Source organism: Eublepharis macularius, chromosome 5 (assembly GCF_028583425.1).
Source record: "Eublepharis macularius isolate TG4126 chromosome 5, MPM_Emac_v1.0, whole genome shotgun sequence".
Taxonomy (NCBI): Eukaryota; Metazoa; Chordata; class Lepidosauria; order Squamata; family Eublepharidae; genus Eublepharis; species Eublepharis macularius.
In genome coordinates, this window is record NC_072794.1 from 86,684,779 (window position 1) to 86,703,704 (window position 18,926).

Below are 18,926 nucleotides of genomic sequence, written 5' to 3' on the forward strand. Positions count from 1 at the left end.
CAAATTGAGAAATCTGTGGAAGGTGCTTCTACTTCTTGATATGCTGTTTTTTTTGTCCTCCTTCAGCTTCTTACTCTGATGTGGAATCAGATTTCCATGCCAAAGTTCCTGTTGTTTTTTGTAAAGATGTTAAAAGGTTTGTGTAATTTGTGTTATGTGTTTGAGTTAAAATGATAATAAAATTAAATCTAGTATTTTATAATCCGTTGTAGATTGCAGATTGCAGTTCTTTGAGGTCTTCTTTTTCCTCAGTCTGTCAAGGAGTAAAAACTTGTCACAAATGCCTTGCAAACTACAAAAGGCATAGTTTGGCCGAAGTGAAGCAATATTAAATCCCATTTATTTCAGTGGGAAAAAATTTATTCATATTCTTAACCACTTGAAATCACTGGAAGTTAAAAGTGCTTAATATTTTGGCTAGATTGTGCTCAAAGTTAAAAAAACTCAAACAGATTGTGGCGGCTTCCATATAGGAACAGGCTTGTGTGGTTTCCTCATTGCCAGTGCAGCTGCCAGTAACAGTGCAGCAGCAACTGGGTTTCCACGTAGCAGGATTCCCCACAGTTTCCCTGCCCTAGTCTCCTGGGAATAGTTATTCCCCCTCCCCTGGGTCTTTTTTAATTTTTTTAAAAATCAACAATGGCTTATCATACTGGGAAAATGTTAGAACACTTTGTGTGTCAGCTTCTGAATCCCCAGCTTTCATTAAAAAAGGCAAGTCTCTAACCTCTTCTCTTGTAGTGATATGCCTTTCCCCTTGTATCTCCACAACAGAAAGTTCTAGAGACTTTTTAAAAATGAATACTGGGAATTCACAGAATTTGTTTCTCTTATTATTATAACATTTTATTTCTAAAATGAAACTACTGACTTTTAAAAAGCCTCCTCATGGTGCAGGGAGGAAATAGCCACTGTAGGGACAGGGTTAGAAAAGCCTGACCTTTCTCACCCACAGAGCAACTGTCTCAGCTTTACTGTGATGGTTCCCAAAACTTTGAAGTAAAGCAGATTTCATAAAGGTTGGAGAAAAGCCAGAGAAACGCTGAGAGGTGCATGAGTGCACCACAATATTGTGGGGAATCAAGGAAAAAAACTCCACAACAGCATTGAATCCAGGGCAGATGGCCTCTGTATCTGGGGAGAAATCTAAATGTGAAAGGAAATCATGCAGGCAAACTATACATAATTAAAACAAAGCAGACTGCTTTTATATGGCAAGAATTGCATGCCTTGTTTCGTTTGCAAATTTCATTCACTATGACTTAACTTCTCCTAAAATTTCTTTCATTGTCAGTGGCTTAACTTGCAAAGTGAGTGCTGGAAATGATGTGGCCTGCCTTACAACTGACCTGCTAGCTACACTCGGCAAACTAGAGCCAGTTCTTGTTCCTTTGGTGTTGGCTTTTCGCTACTGGGCTAGAGTAAGTTTATGAAGTAGATACATTTGTTTGTTGTGTGTGTACTTAATGAAATCCAAGTGGCTGAATATTGAGCACTGAAGCTTGTGCCTGTGTGTTGAGCTCCTCTTATCTCTTTTGCTCATTGATGATACTTGCATGAACAGAAAAGATGCTCCAGAAAGTCAGAGGACATTTCATAGCAGCCTCCAGTACAGTTTAAGGGGCTTCATTTATAAATGGAAATCAGAAGAATTTTTCTATACATTCTGAAACACTTGGGCATGCGAGCCTAGGTCTTGGCTTTTTGTAGCATCTTTCTTATCCATATTATTTAGAGTTTAAATTTATACATACAACAAACCTATTAGTGTGGCAAAAAGGAAAATTAATGTACCAGAGTCACAAAAGAGGACCTAGAGCAGTGGTTCTTTAACTTACTACCACCCACCAAGGACTCAACATTATCACTGAATACCTTCCAAGCCACCAGTAAAAAAAAGGACATAAAAACAGAACTCTTGAAAAGGAAACTTAATTAACTAGATATGTACATTCAATAAGAGCTTTGTTGCCTAATGGTCAGTTCCTTAAGGAGCCAGCCCCTTAATGTTAGGCTTGATTCCTATTTTCTGTGTGTAATTTTTTAAAGAACCTTGTAGAAATCTATGATTTGGTATTCTAGGCTCAGAGTGGGGTCAGCAGTATAAAATAATTCTCCTCTGCTGGCTGTAAGAAGCCATTGCAAGGAGGGAGAAGTGGCTGCCTAAAACCCTGAAAGCATAATATTTTCTTCCCAAAGTTTTGAATGTCACCAAAGATTTTTATATTGCCCCCAGTTTGGTCTCTGCTAAAAATCGCTGAGCTAGTTTCCTAAGCAGCCATGAGTTTTGACTAGAGATGGGCACGAAACAGGGAAAAAACGAACCCTGAGTTTCGTGGTTTGTTGCATTCCATGAACCATGAACTTTCACAAAATCGTCTATATGGCTATAAAATTCCATCAGGAGTGGTTCCAGAAGTAACTTTGTTTTACTGTGTTCCTTGTATTGTGAATATTGTGCCAACTGATGCCAATAAAGGTGAACTGAACTCAACTGAACTGAACAAAAAATTGTCCCGCTTCACGAAACAATTCATTAGGTCCATGTTTCATCAGATCCTGGGGCCCTACAATGGCCCCGTTCATACCCAGAGATGCCAAACTTACAGGGAGACTTCAAAGGCACCCTCACCTAACAACCTTCCCAGCAAGGACAGGAGCAGAAAATAAGAAAGAGTCTTTTCAGTCTCTTTTGAAGCAGCAGCTAATCCAGCCAAAAGCTCTCAAATCCACTCTCTCTCACTCCAAATCCCAGCAATAGCTCCTCCCTCTCCCTCCTCCCTCTCCCTAGAACTGAAAGCAGGAGGCACAGAGCTGTGCCTTATATAAGAAACGCTCACATAGAGCAGAACAGGAGCTCTCTAGTTGGCAGACAGACCTGCCTAACAGGGTTTGGAGGGATGAGATTGGTGTTCCCTTGGCTACAGAAGGCCCATCTCCCCCTGCTCATTTTTGTCATAGAACAGAATGGGAGATCTCAGATTGGCAGGGAGAACTGCCTATCAAGGTTATGTGGGTCAAGATTGGGGTTTCCACGGCAGCAAAACATCTGCAGATGTTCCGGGTCTATGTTGCCTAGGGAATCAATGGATTGGCAGCAGTCTGTCTGGCAACATGAAGCATTCACAAATCGAACAAATCAGCCCCCAAAGTCATAGATTTTGTGAAAAATGCAGCCCCATGAAACGCGTTTTTGCGATACATGAATCAGCCCAATTCATCACGAAATTTGATTCGTATTTTGATTCGTGCCCATGTCTAGTTTTGACAAATGAAAAGGATAAATACTGAAAAATGAAACCTCTTGCTTCATTATTTCATCACTTGTCCCTTCAGTCTGCAATGTTGAAAGTTTTAGCTGCAAGAGATTTTTCCAGGCTCTGGTCTATAGTTTGGGAGGTATGTCTGTGTTTGATTATTCCTCTATCCTGGACCCGTTCCAGTTCAGCTTCCAGCCCATCCATGGTACGGAGATGGCTCTGGTTGCCCTAACAGATGATCTGCGGCAACACCTGGATTGGAACGGGTTGATGCTGCTGATACTTTTGGATCTTACAGCAGCGTTTGACACAGTCGATTACAATCTTTTGACTCACCGCCTCACCGCTGTGGGGATCCATGGGACAGCCTTGCAATGGCTGAGCTCCTTTCTCCATGGTCGGGGACAGAGGATGACACTAGGGGAACAGATGTCCACCTACCATTCTTTGATGGGCAGCGTCCCTCAGGGGGTGATTGTTTACTTGATGTTATTTAACATCTACATGTGCCTCTTTGCCCTGGTGGTTTGTAGCTTTGGGCTGGCTTGTCATCAGTATGCTGATGATACCCAGCTGTTGATGGGCGGCCAGTTAGATGCTGCCCCGGATTCCTTGGCTGGGTGGCTGGATGCTGTGGTGGAATGGTTATAGCAGAGCCACTTGAAGTTGAATCTCCTGAAGACGGAAGTTCTGTACCTGGGTCATGGGACGATGAAATTGGGAATTTGGCTCCCTGCCCTCAACGGAGTGTAGTTACAGCCTTCTTTGATTGGGAAGAACTTGGGTGTGCTCCTGGATGCCACACTTTCTATGGAGGCCCAGGTTGCAGCCGTTGCCAGATCTGCATTTTTTTCATCTTCGGCAGGTCAGGTAGTTGGCACCCTGTCAGGACCTGGCTTCAGTAATCCATGCAACGGTCACCTCTAGACTGGACTACTGCAACTCACTGTATGCTGGGCTGCCTTTGGCTTGACCCAGAAGTTACAACTGGTCCAGAATGCAGCAGAACGCATCCTTATTGGTACGCCATTTAGAGCGCACTTCTGCCCTGTGTTATGGCAGCTGCACTGGCTCCTGGTTGAGTTCTGGATCCAGTTCAAGGTATTGGTTCTAGTGTTTAAAGCCCTTCACAGACTGGGACCTGCATACCTACAGGAACGTCTCTCCCATTATGTCCCCCACAGGGCCTTGCGCTCTGTGGATAAGCAGCTTCTGGTGGTCCCCGGCCGAGGGACATTTGACTGGCTTCAGCTGAGGCCAGGGCCTTTTCTGCCCTGGCTCTGGCCTGATGGAACACTCTCCTAATGGAGATCTGGGCCTGCAGGACCTTTTACAGTTCTGCTGGGCCTTTGATTTTGTCCCCTTTTCTGACTGCCATGCCCTCTTTTTGCAACTGCCCTGGATTTATATCATGGCGGTGCCCATGGTTTATAGTGATCTCACAGTAGCCTGATTTGAGGCACCTGGATTTTTTCATGATACTTGCTTGTTGTTGTTATTTTTTTAAATTATATTTTATTCAATGTTTTCAATTTTTTTAAAAAACAAGAACCAGTTAACAACATAGTATATTACATACAACAATCAGAAAAGTACACCTCCTGTTACTTGGTTCAATACTCAATATTCAGTTATTTGAGTGGCTGTTGTGTAACGAAAATATATAGGAAAAGCTCTGTTAAACAAAATTTTTCCAGGTTTGCTTAGTGGTGATCCTATTAATGTGCCAACTGGTATCATAAATATGCTAGGGAATAGTAGAGGTCATGTTTCCTGCTTGCATTTGTCATATTTTCATCTTTTGTATTGTTGAAGGCTTTCACGGCCGGAGAACGATGGTTGTTGTGGGTTTTCCGGGCTGTATTGCCGTGGTCTTGGCATTGTAGTTCCTGACGTTTCGCCAGCAGCTGTGGTGCATCTTCAGAGGTGTAGCACCAAAAGACAGAGATCTCTCAGTGTCACAGTGTGGAAAAGATGTTGGCAGGTCATTTATATCTACTCAGGAGGGGTGGGGTTGAGCTGAGTCATCCTGTAGGAGTTTCCCAGGGTGTGGAATGCTAATGGCGGGAGGCTTCACTGTATCCTGAGGAGGTTCTTTTGCATATGGATTGGTGCTTGATGTGCTAATCTTCTCTGCAGGGCTATTGTCGAGTATAGAGTGTTTTGTTAGCCTGGTGTTTTTCAGAACTGGAAACCATGCTCTGTTCATTCTTAACCCCCTCACCTCTGCAGGAGTATACCGTATACCCTGCAGCTGTGGACAAGTTTACATTGGGACCACAAAGCGTAGCATCCAGACAAGAATAAAAGAACATGAAAGACACTGCAGACTTGGACAACCTGAAAAATCAGCAGTGGCTGAACATAGCCTAACTCAAACAGGGCACAGTATCTTATTCCAGGACACCAAAATACTGGACAACACTTCCAACTACTTTGTCAGACTGCACAGGGGGAAGCCATTGAAATTCACAAGCATAAGCAAAACTTCAACAGGAAAGAAGAAACCTTAAGAATGAACAGAGCATGGTTTCCAGTTCTGAAAAACACCAGGCTAACAAAACGCTCTACACCCGACAATAGCCCTGCAGAGAAGATTAGCACATCAAGCACCAATCCATATGCAAAAGAACCTCCTCAGGATACAGTGAAGCCTCCCGCCATTAGCATTCCACATCCTGGGAAACTCCTACAGGATGACTCAGCTCAACCCCACCCCTCCTGAGTAGATATAAATGACCTGCCAACATCTTTTCCACACTGTGACACAGAGATCTCTGTCTTTTGGTGCTACACCTCTGAAGATGCCAGCCACAGCTGCTGGCGAAACGTCAGGAACTACAATGCCCACGGCAATACAGCCCGGAAAACCCACAACAACCATCGTTTTCATCTTTTGTTAAGTAATCTAAAATTGGGGACCATTGCTCCAGAAGGTGGGATTTACAGTTTTGGTTTTCCCTTTGGGCAAGTTGATCCGAAAGTTTTTCCATTATAAAAGGGTCCCAAATTCGGGCTATCCAATTAGAGATTGTCGGTGTGGATTTTTGTTTCCAATTAGAAGCTATAATTAGTTTTGCAATCGCTAATAATGTGAGCATTAGATTTATTCTGATTTTTGGAATCCTTGAATCTTTCCAGTGGCTCAATAAAATTACTTCATATGTTCTAGGTATTACATATTCAAAAATAAACTCTATTTCCTTAATTACTTTATTCCAGAATGCTTTTACATATTGCACTCCCACCAGCAGTGGAGAAAGGTCCCTAGCTCGCCACAATTCTTCCAACATTTAGGAGAAATAGCATGGTTTACATGATTGAGTTTGACTGGCGTCAGATACCAGTGAGAGTATATTTTTACAGTCTGCATTTTGATATTTATAATTCTAGAAGTATAGATGTGAGATTTCCAGATTTCCTTCCAGTTGTCATTGGAAGGATCTATGTTACATTCTTTTTGCCATATTCTTTGATAGGACTTGCTTGTTGTTGTTATGATGCTTTTGTTGTATATTTTAATTGTATATCTTTGTTGGAAGCCACCCTGAGCCTGCTTGTGAGAAGGGTGGGGTATAAGCTGAATAAAATAAATAAATATATTCTCCCTCTTTATAGTTGTGCCATATTGACTGTCAAGCCGAAGGTGGGATCCCCTCATATTCCTTTGCCTTAATGGTGATATTTTTCCTTCAGCAAAGAGAGCCACGTATATTACCATCATATTTAGGCAACTGGGTAAGTTAACAGTATAGTATATAAAGGTCTGGATCCAAAGAACTGTAAAGTTAGTTCCAGTAGAACTAAGGGAGGCTTGGACTTCTGCCTCTTGAACAGCAGCTTCCCATGCCACTAAGCAAATCTCTTTGGGAACTGAAGGCAGATTCATAAGCTGTTTATGGCATGGTCATTTTGCATTTGAAAAAGAAATTCCATTGGTCTAAGGCCTTAGCTATTCCTGAAATAGCTCTTTGGGCTTTGGCCACTCTTATTATTAAAAGACTGTTGATATCTAAAACTTTATAGTCCTGGAGAATTCTCTCAATGTCCATGCAAATAGTATGTACATAATAATAGTGCTACTTAACAGTGGAGTTTCTGTCTAAGAATAATTTATGATTTAAAAGAAATACTTAAATCGTTAAGATAGTGTTTTTTGCCTATGAATTGTTCTCTGAATGTCTTGTTTTGATTTAGATTGAAGGCTTCGATTCTAAGAAGGCTGATGACTACCAGCTGAAAGGCATTGAAGATGAAAAGTTTGTGGTGTGGGAATACAAACCATCATATAATGGGGCAGGGAAAAATTTGAGTGGTGTGGAAGGCAAAGCTAAAGGTGATCAACAAAAAGGTGGTAACAAGAAAGTAACACCTCTAGAAGTAGACACCCAGAGTAATCCAAAGGAGAAAAATGGCAAGGTATGTAATTATCTTTGAATGTAAATTTTCCTTTTCTATTACCACTCTTCTTGGAATTATAACATTTTATTACCAAAAATCCAGAAATTTAAGTTTTCTTTTGCTTCTTTCAGTCTGCATTAGCATTGGAAACACCACAGCAGATATCTCTGGGACAACTGTGGTTAGAATTGCTGAAGTTTTATACACTGGAATTTGCTTTGGAAGAATATGTTATCAGCATACGGGTACAAGAACTTTTAACTAGAGAGAACAAAAACTGGCCTAAAAGGCGAATAGCCATTGAAGGTGGAGTACTATACTTATAATAAGACTCTTTATGTTTGCCTTATTTGCGTAACTTTGTGTAAATAAAGTGTTGACATATATTGCAATAGATAGAACTGTGGAAATTATTGAGGTTGCATGTTTCAGCCTGGCTGACTGATGTTTATTTGCCTGTAACTATTTGAAAATATTAACAAGTTTATTTTAGATATTTCTTTAGTATGATAGATCATATTGCTAAATAAATATGGCTCAGGCTGTCGGTTTCAAATTTTAAGCAATAATTCATTATGAAAGCAAGAAATGCGCCTTCCCATTTTTGGCCAAAAAGCTGTTGTGAGTGTGGCTTTGTGGTTTGACTGTATTATTGTGTTAATATCATGTGTTGCAGTATTTCCTTGTCTCTGAGAGTCAAAACAAACAAACAGGTAATCAGTTAAGGAAAAATAATATATTTGAGCAGCCATACCAATTTGGAATGAGAAGCATATCCTTGCTATATGTCTGTGTTCTATATTATCATTCAACCTTGTAATAAGAATAATTATATTCAAAAGAGGATGCTTTCTTGCATAAGCTTTATGCATGACAATACTTGATTTATATTATTTGAACTGCAATATATTAATATTGTGCTTTGTCCTAACTAAGAACTAATTACTGGTTTGTCTTTTTCTAGATCCTTTTGCACTAAAAAGAAATGTTGCACGGAGCCTAAACAGCCAGATGGTGTTTGAGTACATCCTGGAAAGGTTCAGGACAGCATATAAATATTTTGCATGTCTGCAGAATAAAGGTGGAGTGAAGTCCAAACTTGATACCAAGAAAAAAGAAAAGGGGAAAATTGGTAGCAAAAAAAATGGAGAAGTTGTAACCAATTGTTGCCTTCTACAACAGGCCAACATTGCAGAGAAACCGAATACAAAGAGTGGGTGTATTATACAAGCAAATGAGTTTAATGAATGTAGTGAAATGGAACCTACGTCCAGGAGATGTACTTCCAAGAGCTTAGAAGGTTTGCAGGTAAATAAACCAGAAGTTTTAAATGGAAAGTTGGAAGACCAAGAAGAAGCTGTATCCCTTAAAACTAATGAATGCTGTGAATTAGAACAAAAATCAGTCAAAGTAAAAGATGATCAAGAGCCTTCAGTTGAAGAGGAACTAAGCCACCATTGCATTTTGCATGATGCAGATTCTGTTGATGAATTATCTGACACTAGAAGTAGACAGAGTTCAGTAACGGACCATCCACAGACAAGTATGTGCTCAGGCACTAGCACATCAACTACCTCGCACAACTGCCAAGCAGTAGGAGAAATTCAAGATACTAAAGATGAAGTCACAACAGAAGATATGCGTTATGTATTTGATAAATTTATTCTGACTTCTGGAAAGGTAATACATGCACAAAACCTTATTGTATGAATCTTGTTATAGAAATTCATATACTGTATATTGTTTCTATCATTTGTCATCATATCCAGAAAGGAAGTCCTTCCCTGCTTTATTTTTATTTGCTTCACATATAGTCTTCCTTTTGCACTGAGATAGGTCATGCCATCAACCGGAGAGCAAGCTTTGTATAGCTTCTCAATTTTCACCTAGAAGCACAGCTAGTTTCTTTAGAGTAGTTTTTCTTTCTTATTTCTGGGAAGGTTTGTGTACTTCAGCTAGGGTTAACCAACAACACCCAGAGAACTGCAACCACATGTTCCATTTTTATAAGATGTTGCAGAACTCCTGTGCTTGGACAGTTCCTTCAGTGTGTGTGTATGTGTGTGTGCGTGGGGGGGGGGTGCTGCTGTAAGTATGGAGTATAATTTCTCCCAGGATGTGAACATTTCTTTTGACATGCCTTGGCTCCTGTGCTCCTAAAAACTGAAACTGAATGGAAAGTTGGGGAGGAGCATGACTTCTTGTCTGAATGGTTTGTCTCTCTTACAGCAGAGCATCTTGAAACTGGCATCAGCTACAATATGCTGCTTTCCCTCAAACCAGAGAAAAATATGCTGCACTCCTAAGAATACTTTCCTGGGAGTAAGTCCCACTGAATAAAATGGGACTTACTTCTGAGTAGACCTACTTAAACTTGCTTACCTAGATTGCTGTGGCTAATGCTTTTCTGCCCCACCACTATATATGCTCAAGGCTGGTGTAATGTAGCGCTTGATTCTTATTTCAGCAAAAATAATCACATTAGGAAAAACCCTTCCATCCTGTGGCAGTTTCTCTGGCTTTATAGGTATTTTAGTAACATTCATGCAGTATATACAAGATGTGTCTAAAGATCTGTATCTGACAAAAGGAGCTGTGACTCAAAAGCTTAAAATCATGTTGGTCTTTAAGGTGCAGGTGGACTCGAATCTTGCTGTTCTACAAGATCTGTATAGTAGTTTCATTGCTTAAAGTGTAATACACTGTATCACCCATCATATTGAACAACTGCATTACATACCTGCATACAAAAATTTACCTGTTACAATAAAAAGTAAGATAGCACCTGTCACCAGATGCCACCTTTATTCACACCACTTATATATTTCACAGTTATGATTTGGCTTTGGCCACAATATAGCTTCTTGATTCTAATATTTCAAAATTTCTGGGTCTTGTACTCACACCCTGACCTTTAATTATAAATGTGGGCAATAGTTTCCTGATAATCACTTTTCTTCTGTCTTCACTGTCTCTGAAGATGTATTTGCTTTTGACATTTCTTTATTCTTATAATTTATCATATAATATACAAGTTTTATAACAGTTTGTATCCAAGCTGTATAATAATCCCCACTGTCTTTTATTACCACTTTGGTAATAAACTTTAGTATGTAAACTTTTAACTGTCTTTTATGAATATGCCAGAATAAACTGCAGCATGGCCAAAGATGATAGAACATGCTGAATCACGAACATTTGTTACATTATAAACCTTTGTGATTTATCTTTATTTTTGCAGGAACCATTGTCTTGATTTTAAAAATTAAAAATATTTTGAGTGATTTGTACTTTTGTGAAAACCAGGCTTTCTGACTTTTTTGTGTTAAGAAACACTTCAGTTTTTTCTGATTGTTGACATGGTAGACAATTATGAATCAAAAGGGAGGATTTGTGATTATGAAAATATGCAGTTGCAATATAAATTATATGTTAGCTGTTGCCAAGTATTCTGGATATGTTAAAATATAGATCTTATAGTCTTAGAAAAAGGGTTAGAAATTAAAATGCTTAAAAAGTACTGTTTTAGCCTGGTAAAATGTATATAATATTTAGAAGCCAATATCAAACTCTGAAGCACTTGCCTGTACACAGCTGAGAAAATATTTACAGGACAACATCAAGTTTTTTGTGCCATCTAAGCACCTGGAATGTTTCCAACCTGGTAATTTATTCTCAATCTAAAATTCAGCAAGAATGAGTATATATTTTTGAAGTAAAAATATTGAATTAAAAATACAGGATTGGATCCAACAATATGGCTCTTCTCTACAACGTTACAAGTATCTGCGCTTATTCTCTGCATCAGATTTCTTACATTGTTTCTTATTGTCCTATTGCAACCACCAATTCTTTTTTTCTTTCTCTCTCTGCTTTGTTGTAGTATTTCCAAATGTTGGCACACAGCAGTGCATTGCAGTCTCCATTGCAGCATCATAGGCCCCTTCTCTCATGTGTACACACACTCACAAAATTATCAGTGTTCCGATAGGGAATAACCAGTTGGAGGGGTGTGCACAGGAAAAGATTTGGGTTTCCCGCTTTGGTATTACAAACGTGGGAAATTTTTTTGGGAAAATCTCAACTCAGTTTCTTGCTTCAGGTTTCTGAAGCTGCTTCAGTATTATTTGGTAAGCTTTGGCCATTGTTTCCAATGGGAAATACCATTCCTGGATATTCAGGGGCCTGGGGGGGGACAGGGACATTTTTTTTACTGAATAATACCAAATTTGCTGGGGAATATATTCCTAACTATCCTCTCAGAACCACCCAAAGTTCACTGTCCGTTTTCTGTGCAGCCCCACATGGGACTGCGCCTGCGCAGGCCTGCCGACCGGATTTTTCTTTTCTAGCTAACGTCCACTAGGGGGCGCACGTCCGATCCAAAGTGCATGCGCGGCCGTTTCCCGCCCGAGCAACATTGGGCGACGTCGCCCCCCTTCCCCTCAGTTTCTTCTTTGCCGCCGACCAGTAAAGATCTAGCTGTCCGCTGTGTGAGGAGACCTTTTTTTCGTGAGAGATCGTTCTATCTCTGTCCAGGAATGTCGGAGAAGTCGTTGTTTAAGCGCTGTTTGACTTGTTCTACAAAGATGACGAGGACGGACAGTCATTCCGTTTGCCTCGAGTGCTTGGGTGAAGGACACATTGTGGAAAAATGTGAGCATTGCCAACGGTTCACCCCGAAGGCCAGGGCTGAGAGGGCAAACAGATTGAATGCCCTACTGTGGAGAAGGGCTATGCGGGCTTCGGGAACCCCTGATACCCCGGAGGGGCCACCACCGGCTAGTGGGATGGCCGAAACCCCTTCGGTGATGGGATCTGTCCGGAGCGCCGCTTCCACCTCGCGCTCTCGCTCGCCAGATCGGCCCCGACAGGCCCTGACCCCAACCTCGGATCCGAAGGATGCTGCGGGCTCCACGTCGGGTCGCAAACACTTGACCCCGAAGTCGGATCCGACTCGAAAGCGACACCATTTCAGGTCTCCGACGAGGTCGGAACCGCATGCCACACCGGCTCCGAAGGTGCCGAGGACTTCATCGGATCCGAACATCCCGGCTGGATCGGTTCCCAAGCCGTCGGATCCGACGTCGGAGTCGACGTCGTCGGATCCGTAGCTGACTGAATCGGCGCGTGCTAGCCTCGTTCCGAAGACGAGTGCCCGGTCGGAACCGAAGGCATCGGATCCATCGCCCACCTTGACACAGCCGGTTCCGATGGACCGGAACCGAAGCGCCGACCAGACCTCAGCCTCCAAGGGCGAGAAGAAGGCAAAAAAGAAATCGAAGCACAGGCAGTCGGCTTCGGTCCAAACGGATGAGGTGCTCTGGGAGAAGCCCTCGACTCCGTCACCGCACCTGTCACCTCCGTTGTACCACTCCACTGATGATGATGGTGACTTGCCCGACGCTCCACCTCGGATGGCCCAGAAGTGGCATGCTGGTGCCTATGCAGGTAGAGAGGACCCACCTTATCGCGGCCCTCGGAGTGGATATGACAGGGAGGGCTCCCTGTATGCAAGCTCTCCATCTTTTGGCAGAGAGTATTGGGGTGATGCTCGGAGTGAGTTCTCCCACTATGGCTCTCCCGGGCGTGTCTCGCCTTACCAACAGCCTGAACCTTACCAGGGCCCGAGCCCAAGCCCTCCATCTGACCAGTCACCTGATGACATCATCATTGGGACCAGTCGTGTGTCACCATCAGAGGACTACCGGCTCTATACGGAGCAGATTGTCCGAATGGCCCGTTCTCTCGACATCAAGATCTCTGCTGTGGATCCTAAACCAAAAGAAAAGATCCTACAGTATGTCCAGTCTGGGAATCCTCCAACCATTGCTTTCCCGTTCACCAAAGGCTTGGTGGAAATCATTACCAACATCTGTGATAAGCCGGCTTCTGTGTTCCCGACGTCTCGCAAGCTAGAGGCTCTGTACAAGACAAGAGATGACGTCTGTACGTATCTCTTTGCGCATCCACCTCCTTCTTCCCTCATTACTGAGGAAATGCAGACCCGTCAACGCCAAGGGTCTTATGCTGTGCCCATCGACAAGGAGAGCAGAAAATTAGACTCCTTGGGCAAGAAATTATACTCTTCTGCGGCCCTGACGCTGAAAATCTCCAACTATTCGGCCATCATGGGGGCCTATCAAATTTTCCTCTGAAACCGCATGGCGGCCTTCATGGAAAAACTCCCTGCAGTCCAGAGGGTGTTGGCAAAGGTGGCTCTGGATGAGGCCCTGCGACTGTCAAGACAACAGATAAATGCTGGCCGCGACACTGTTGATACCTCGGTGAGAGCATTAGCATCATCCATCGTGCTTTGCAGACACGCGTGGCTCCGCATAACGGCTCTGCCTGTCGAGACACGAAACAGAGTGGAGAATCTGCCTTTCGAAGGTCAATCTCTGTTCTCATCCAAGACGGATGAATACCTATCGCAAAAATGTAAAGATCGGCTCACAGCCCACTCCTACGGTATTCTCCCAACCAGGCCGTTCACCGAGAATCGATTCCAGTATCGTTCCTCGCAGGGCTATCGTGGGCGACAGCAGAGATACCAGCCGTATCCACGTTATGGGTCCTACAGGCATTTCCAGCCGCCTGCAAGTTCCTTTCAGCGCCGGAGGCCTACCTACCGCCCGCGTCGTAATCAACAAGCCCACGATGCCAAAGAGTCAGCAATGCAACCTAAGCAGTTCTGACTAGAATTCGAACAGTCTGTCGTGTTTGGAAACAGATTGGTTCAGTTTGCATCGGCATGGGCAGAGATTACCTCTGATAGTTGAGTTCTTAACATCGTTACAGTTGGCTATAAAATTCAGTTTGATGTTTACCCAGTGTTGTCTCTTCCTGACCACTCAGTACAATCCTCTTCTGATAAGTTACAGTCTGAGGTTGTAGCACTGCTGGAGAAGGGGGCCGTGCAGGAGGTACTCCCTCAGGACCCCCTCTTGGGTTTTTACTCTAGGATGTTCCTTGTAGACAAGAAGGATGGCGGGGTACGACCCATTTTAGACCTGAGAGAATTGAATAAATTCGTTCTCGATGTATTGTCGAAGGCTTTCACGGCCGGAGAACGATGGTTGTTGTGGGTTTTCCGGGCTGTATTGCCGTGGTCTTGGCATTGTAGTTCCTGACGTTTCGCCAGCAGCTGTGGCTGGCATCTTGTGAGCCACAGCTGCTGGCGAAACGTCAGGAACTACAATGCCAAGACCACGGCAATACAGCCCAGAAAACCCACAACAACCAAATTCGTTCTCGTTAAGCGATTCAGGATGCTTACCTTGAATACAGTCCTCCAGTTAATGCCCGAGGACATGTGGTTCGCCGTCCTGGATCTCAGGGACGCATACTTCCATAATGTCATCCATCCTGATCATAGGAAATACCTTAGATTCCTTTGTAACAATAAGGCCTACCATTACCAGGTGCCCCCCTTTGGACTCTCAACAGCCCCCCGAGTTTTTTCTAAATGTATGGCTGTTGTGGTTGCATACCTGAGGGAACGAGTTTGCACCATCTATCCCTATCTTGATGATTGGCTTTTGGCAGCACCATCTGCTGATGCACTCCTGGTCCAAATTGATAAAGTACTAGTTACCTGCTCCCGGTTAGGACTTTTGGTTAACCTGAAAAAGTCTAACCTTACCCCGTCCAGGAGAATACTGTTTATCGGTATGGAACTGGATGGTGATGTTAACAGGTTTTCTGCCCAGGGAGCGCGCACTAAAGATTGGCAGGATGGTGAATCTTTTTTCAAGATGTAGGTTCCAATCCATAACGGCTATTCAGAGGCTGCTGGGCCTTATGGCTTCTTCTACAGCAGTCACCCCTATGGCCCGGTTGCACATGCGACCTCTCCAGCTGTGGTTCCTATCGGTTCATGATTTTGAACATGAGTCCCAGAATAAGCGGTATTCCATCCCCAGAGGGATTGTCCAGGCCTTACGTTGGTGGCTTGATGAGGCTAACCTCCTTGGGGGTGTTGCATTTGGGTCTATCCAAACCGAAATCACAATCTCGACTGATGCCTCCACGATAGGATGGGGAGCCCAGTGTGGTCCCCTTAGGGCACATGGGGTTTGGTCAGAGCAGGAAAGGGAAGATCACATTAACCTGCTAGAATTGAGAGCGGTCCGTTATGCCCTTATCGCATTCGCAGACACGCTGCAGCAGAAATCCGTTCAGGTGCTCACGGACAATTGCACCACGATGTTCTACCTGAACAAGCAAGGGGGCACTACTTCCAAGGCCCTCTGCGACGAGGCCGTTTGGATTTGGGAATGGGCCATGGACAGAGGCGTGTTCATTCATGCGGTCCATATTCCTGGCACCACCAATGTCATTGCAGACAAACTGAGTCGGATGCGATTCGACAGCTACGAATGGACCGTAGCAGACAATTACCTGAACGCCATCTTTTGGGACTGGGGGTTTCCAGACATAGACCTCTTTGCGTCAGAGACCAACAAGAAGGCCCCACAATTCTGTTCCAGGGGCGGTCTAGGTCACCATTCCCTAGGGGACGCGTTCCAGATACCCTGGACAGGGCACCTGTTTTATGCCTTCCCTCCGTTCCCACTATTGTCTCGGGTCGTCAGCAAGATTCAGAGAGATGGGCCGCACTTAATTCTAGTAGCGCCCTTCTGGCCCAGACAAGCTTGGTTCCAACATGTCATGCAGCTTTCACAGGGGTCATATTATCGGTTCACACTGAACCCGGACCTTCTGTCCGACAGGGGGGTTTGGTATCACGACCTACCCAAACTCAACCTCACTGCTTGGCACATTCAGGGACGGAAGGGATGTCTGACAGGGTAGCTGAAATTTTGCTGAATGCACGTAGAGACACTACTTGCAGGTCATACTCAGCTAAATGGAGGCGTTTTGAGGCCTGGGCTGATGAGAAAGGAGTGAATGTTTGGGAGTGCCAGTTATCGTCTGTGTTTGAGTTCCTCCTGTCTCTAAAGGACGGGGGACTCTCTAATTCCTCTATTAAAGTTTATTTGGCGGCCATTTCAGCCTTCCATCCTAAGATAGATGGGAAGACAGTGTTCTCCCACAGTTTGTCAAAATCTTTTTTAAAGGGGTTATATAACATGTATCCACATGTCAAGGGAATTGTTCCCCAATGGTCACTGCAAGTAGTATTGGTGGGGCTTATGAAATCGCCCTTCGAACCACTGGCTACTTGTGAATTAAAATGGTTGTTCTGGAAAGTGGCTTTCTTGATAGCCATTACATCTGCTCGCAGAGTTAGCGAGTTGGCGGCCCTAAGGTGGGATCCTCCCTTTTTAAAGGTCCATCAAAATAAAGTGGTTCTGAGACCTGACCGTCGTTTTAGACCTAAGGTCTCCACTCAGTTTCATACTTCACAGGACATTGTCCTGCCTATCTTTTTTCCTGACCCTTCCGATAACTCTGAAAGGGCCTTACATTCCTTGGATGTGAGAAGGGCTATTTTATTTTACCTCCAACGTACGTCACAGTTTAGGAGTGCCAAACAGCTGTTTGTGTGCTATTATGGGCCCAGGAAGGGAAAAGCTGCTACAGCTATTTCTCGCTGGGTTACTCAGACTGTTAGAGCCTGCTACTCGCACGCTAAATTACCTTGCCCTCTGGAAGTAAAAGCTCATTCCACCAGAGCGCAAGCTGCCTCTGCGGCTTTCCTTAGGGGCGTGCCCTTGCAAGACATCTGCAGGGCTGCAACGTGGTCGTCTTCTGAAACGTTTGCTAAGCATTATGCTCTAGATGTGTGGGAAAGGAAAGAGGCTGCTGTTGGTCAAGCAGTACTTCAGTCTCTTTTTCAGTGAGAACACATGCCCGCCTCCTGGGTAAGTGGCTTGTGAGTCTCCCATGTGGGGCTGCACAGAAGACGGACAGTGAAAACAGAGTTGCGCTTACTGTAACTACTGTTCATTGACGTCTTCTGTGCAGACACACAACCCTCCCTCCTACCCCGCTGTGTTCTTCCAGATAATGTGAAGGCATTCGGCAGCAAAGGAGAAACTGAGGGGAAGGGGGGCGACGTCACCCAATGTCGCTCGGGCGGGAAACGGCCGCGCATACGCATTGGATCGGACGTGCGCCCCCTAGTGGATGTTAGCTAGAAAAGAAAAATCCGGTCGGCAGGCCTGCGCAGGTGCAGTCCCGTGTGTGTCTGCACAGAAGACGTCAATGAACAGTAGTTACGGTAAGCGCAACTCTGTTTTCATAAAGATTTGACTTCAGGGGGCCATGTTATAGCTCCCCCCAAAAGGTGCCCCTATCCATCTCCATTCTCCATTATTCCCTATGGGGAAAATATGGGGCTATCCAGGAGGATGGGGGTGGCATTTTACACAATAAATCTACAAAACTTTCAGAGGACATACCCCTGACTTTCCTCTCTAGACTCCCCAAGTCCCATGAAGATTGGACTTAGGTGGACCATTTTATAGCCCCTCAAAGAAGGTCCCCCTATTCACCTCCAATCTCCATTATTCCCTACAGGGAAAACTAAGGGAATTAACCAAGTGAGAAAAATCTACCCAATTTGCAGGGGACCTAGTCCTAACTGTCCTCTAAAAACCTCCCAAGTTTCAGGGAGATTGAACCAGGGTGGGGTGGGGGCATGATCTATGTGTTTCTACAGTGGAATTCAGTTTTCCCCACAATAGAAATTTACTGAGAGTGGGTGGTCAGCCTGCTCAGGGGAAGCTGGGGTTTTTTTGGGGGGGGGGATTTGCATTTTGCAAAAGAAATCTACAAAAATTGTCAGTTGCCATACCCCTGACCTCTAACCACCTCCCCCCCCCGCCCAAATTAATGGAGTTCAGGGGCCATTTTATGCCGCCCCCCAAGAAAGCATCACCAGCCACCTGCCACAGGCACACTCCCAATTACAGTCTCCATACCAGACAGAACCAAAATGAAGCCTCCACCTAAAAAATCCAGGAGGTCCAAGGTCCAAAATCCACCAAATTTGCAGGGGACTACTCCTAACTGTCCTCTAAAGACCCTCCAGGTTTTAGGGGGATTAGACCTTGGGGAAGCCATGATCCATGGGTTTCTACAGTGGTAGTCAGTTTCCCCCCAAAATAGAAACAAATGGGGTGTGTGGGGGCACCTTTGGGGTGGGCTATAAAATGCCTCCCCCCCAGGATCCAATCTTCTTGAAATTTGAGGGGTCTTTAGAGGACAGTCAAGGGTATGTCCACTAAAAAATTTATAGAGTTCTTTTGCAAAATGCCATCCCCATCCCCCTGGATAGCTCCCATAGTTATCCCC

At 44.1% G+C, this 18,926-nt stretch overlaps 1 protein-coding gene across 4 annotated transcripts in view; it reads left to right on the forward strand.

Moving 5' to 3' along the window:
- The window catches only part of TUT4 (terminal uridylyl transferase 4), an 81,495-nt gene that overhangs the window by 29,704 nt on the left and 32,865 nt on the right, over positions 1-18,926 (forward strand). For all 4 annotated transcript variants that reach the window (XM_054980056.1, XM_054980055.1, XM_054980057.1 and 1 more), the window contains 6 exons: positions 67-136; positions 1,295-1,421; positions 6,879-6,998; positions 7,458-7,679; positions 7,793-7,967; positions 8,626-9,341. In XM_054980056.1, coding sequence (XP_054836031.1) covers positions 67-136; positions 1,295-1,421; positions 6,879-6,998; positions 7,458-7,679; positions 7,793-7,967; positions 8,626-9,341 — 1,430 coding nt within the window. The remainder of the gene's footprint in view (positions 1-66; positions 137-1,294; positions 1,422-6,878; positions 6,999-7,457; positions 7,680-7,792; positions 7,968-8,625; positions 9,342-18,926) is intronic.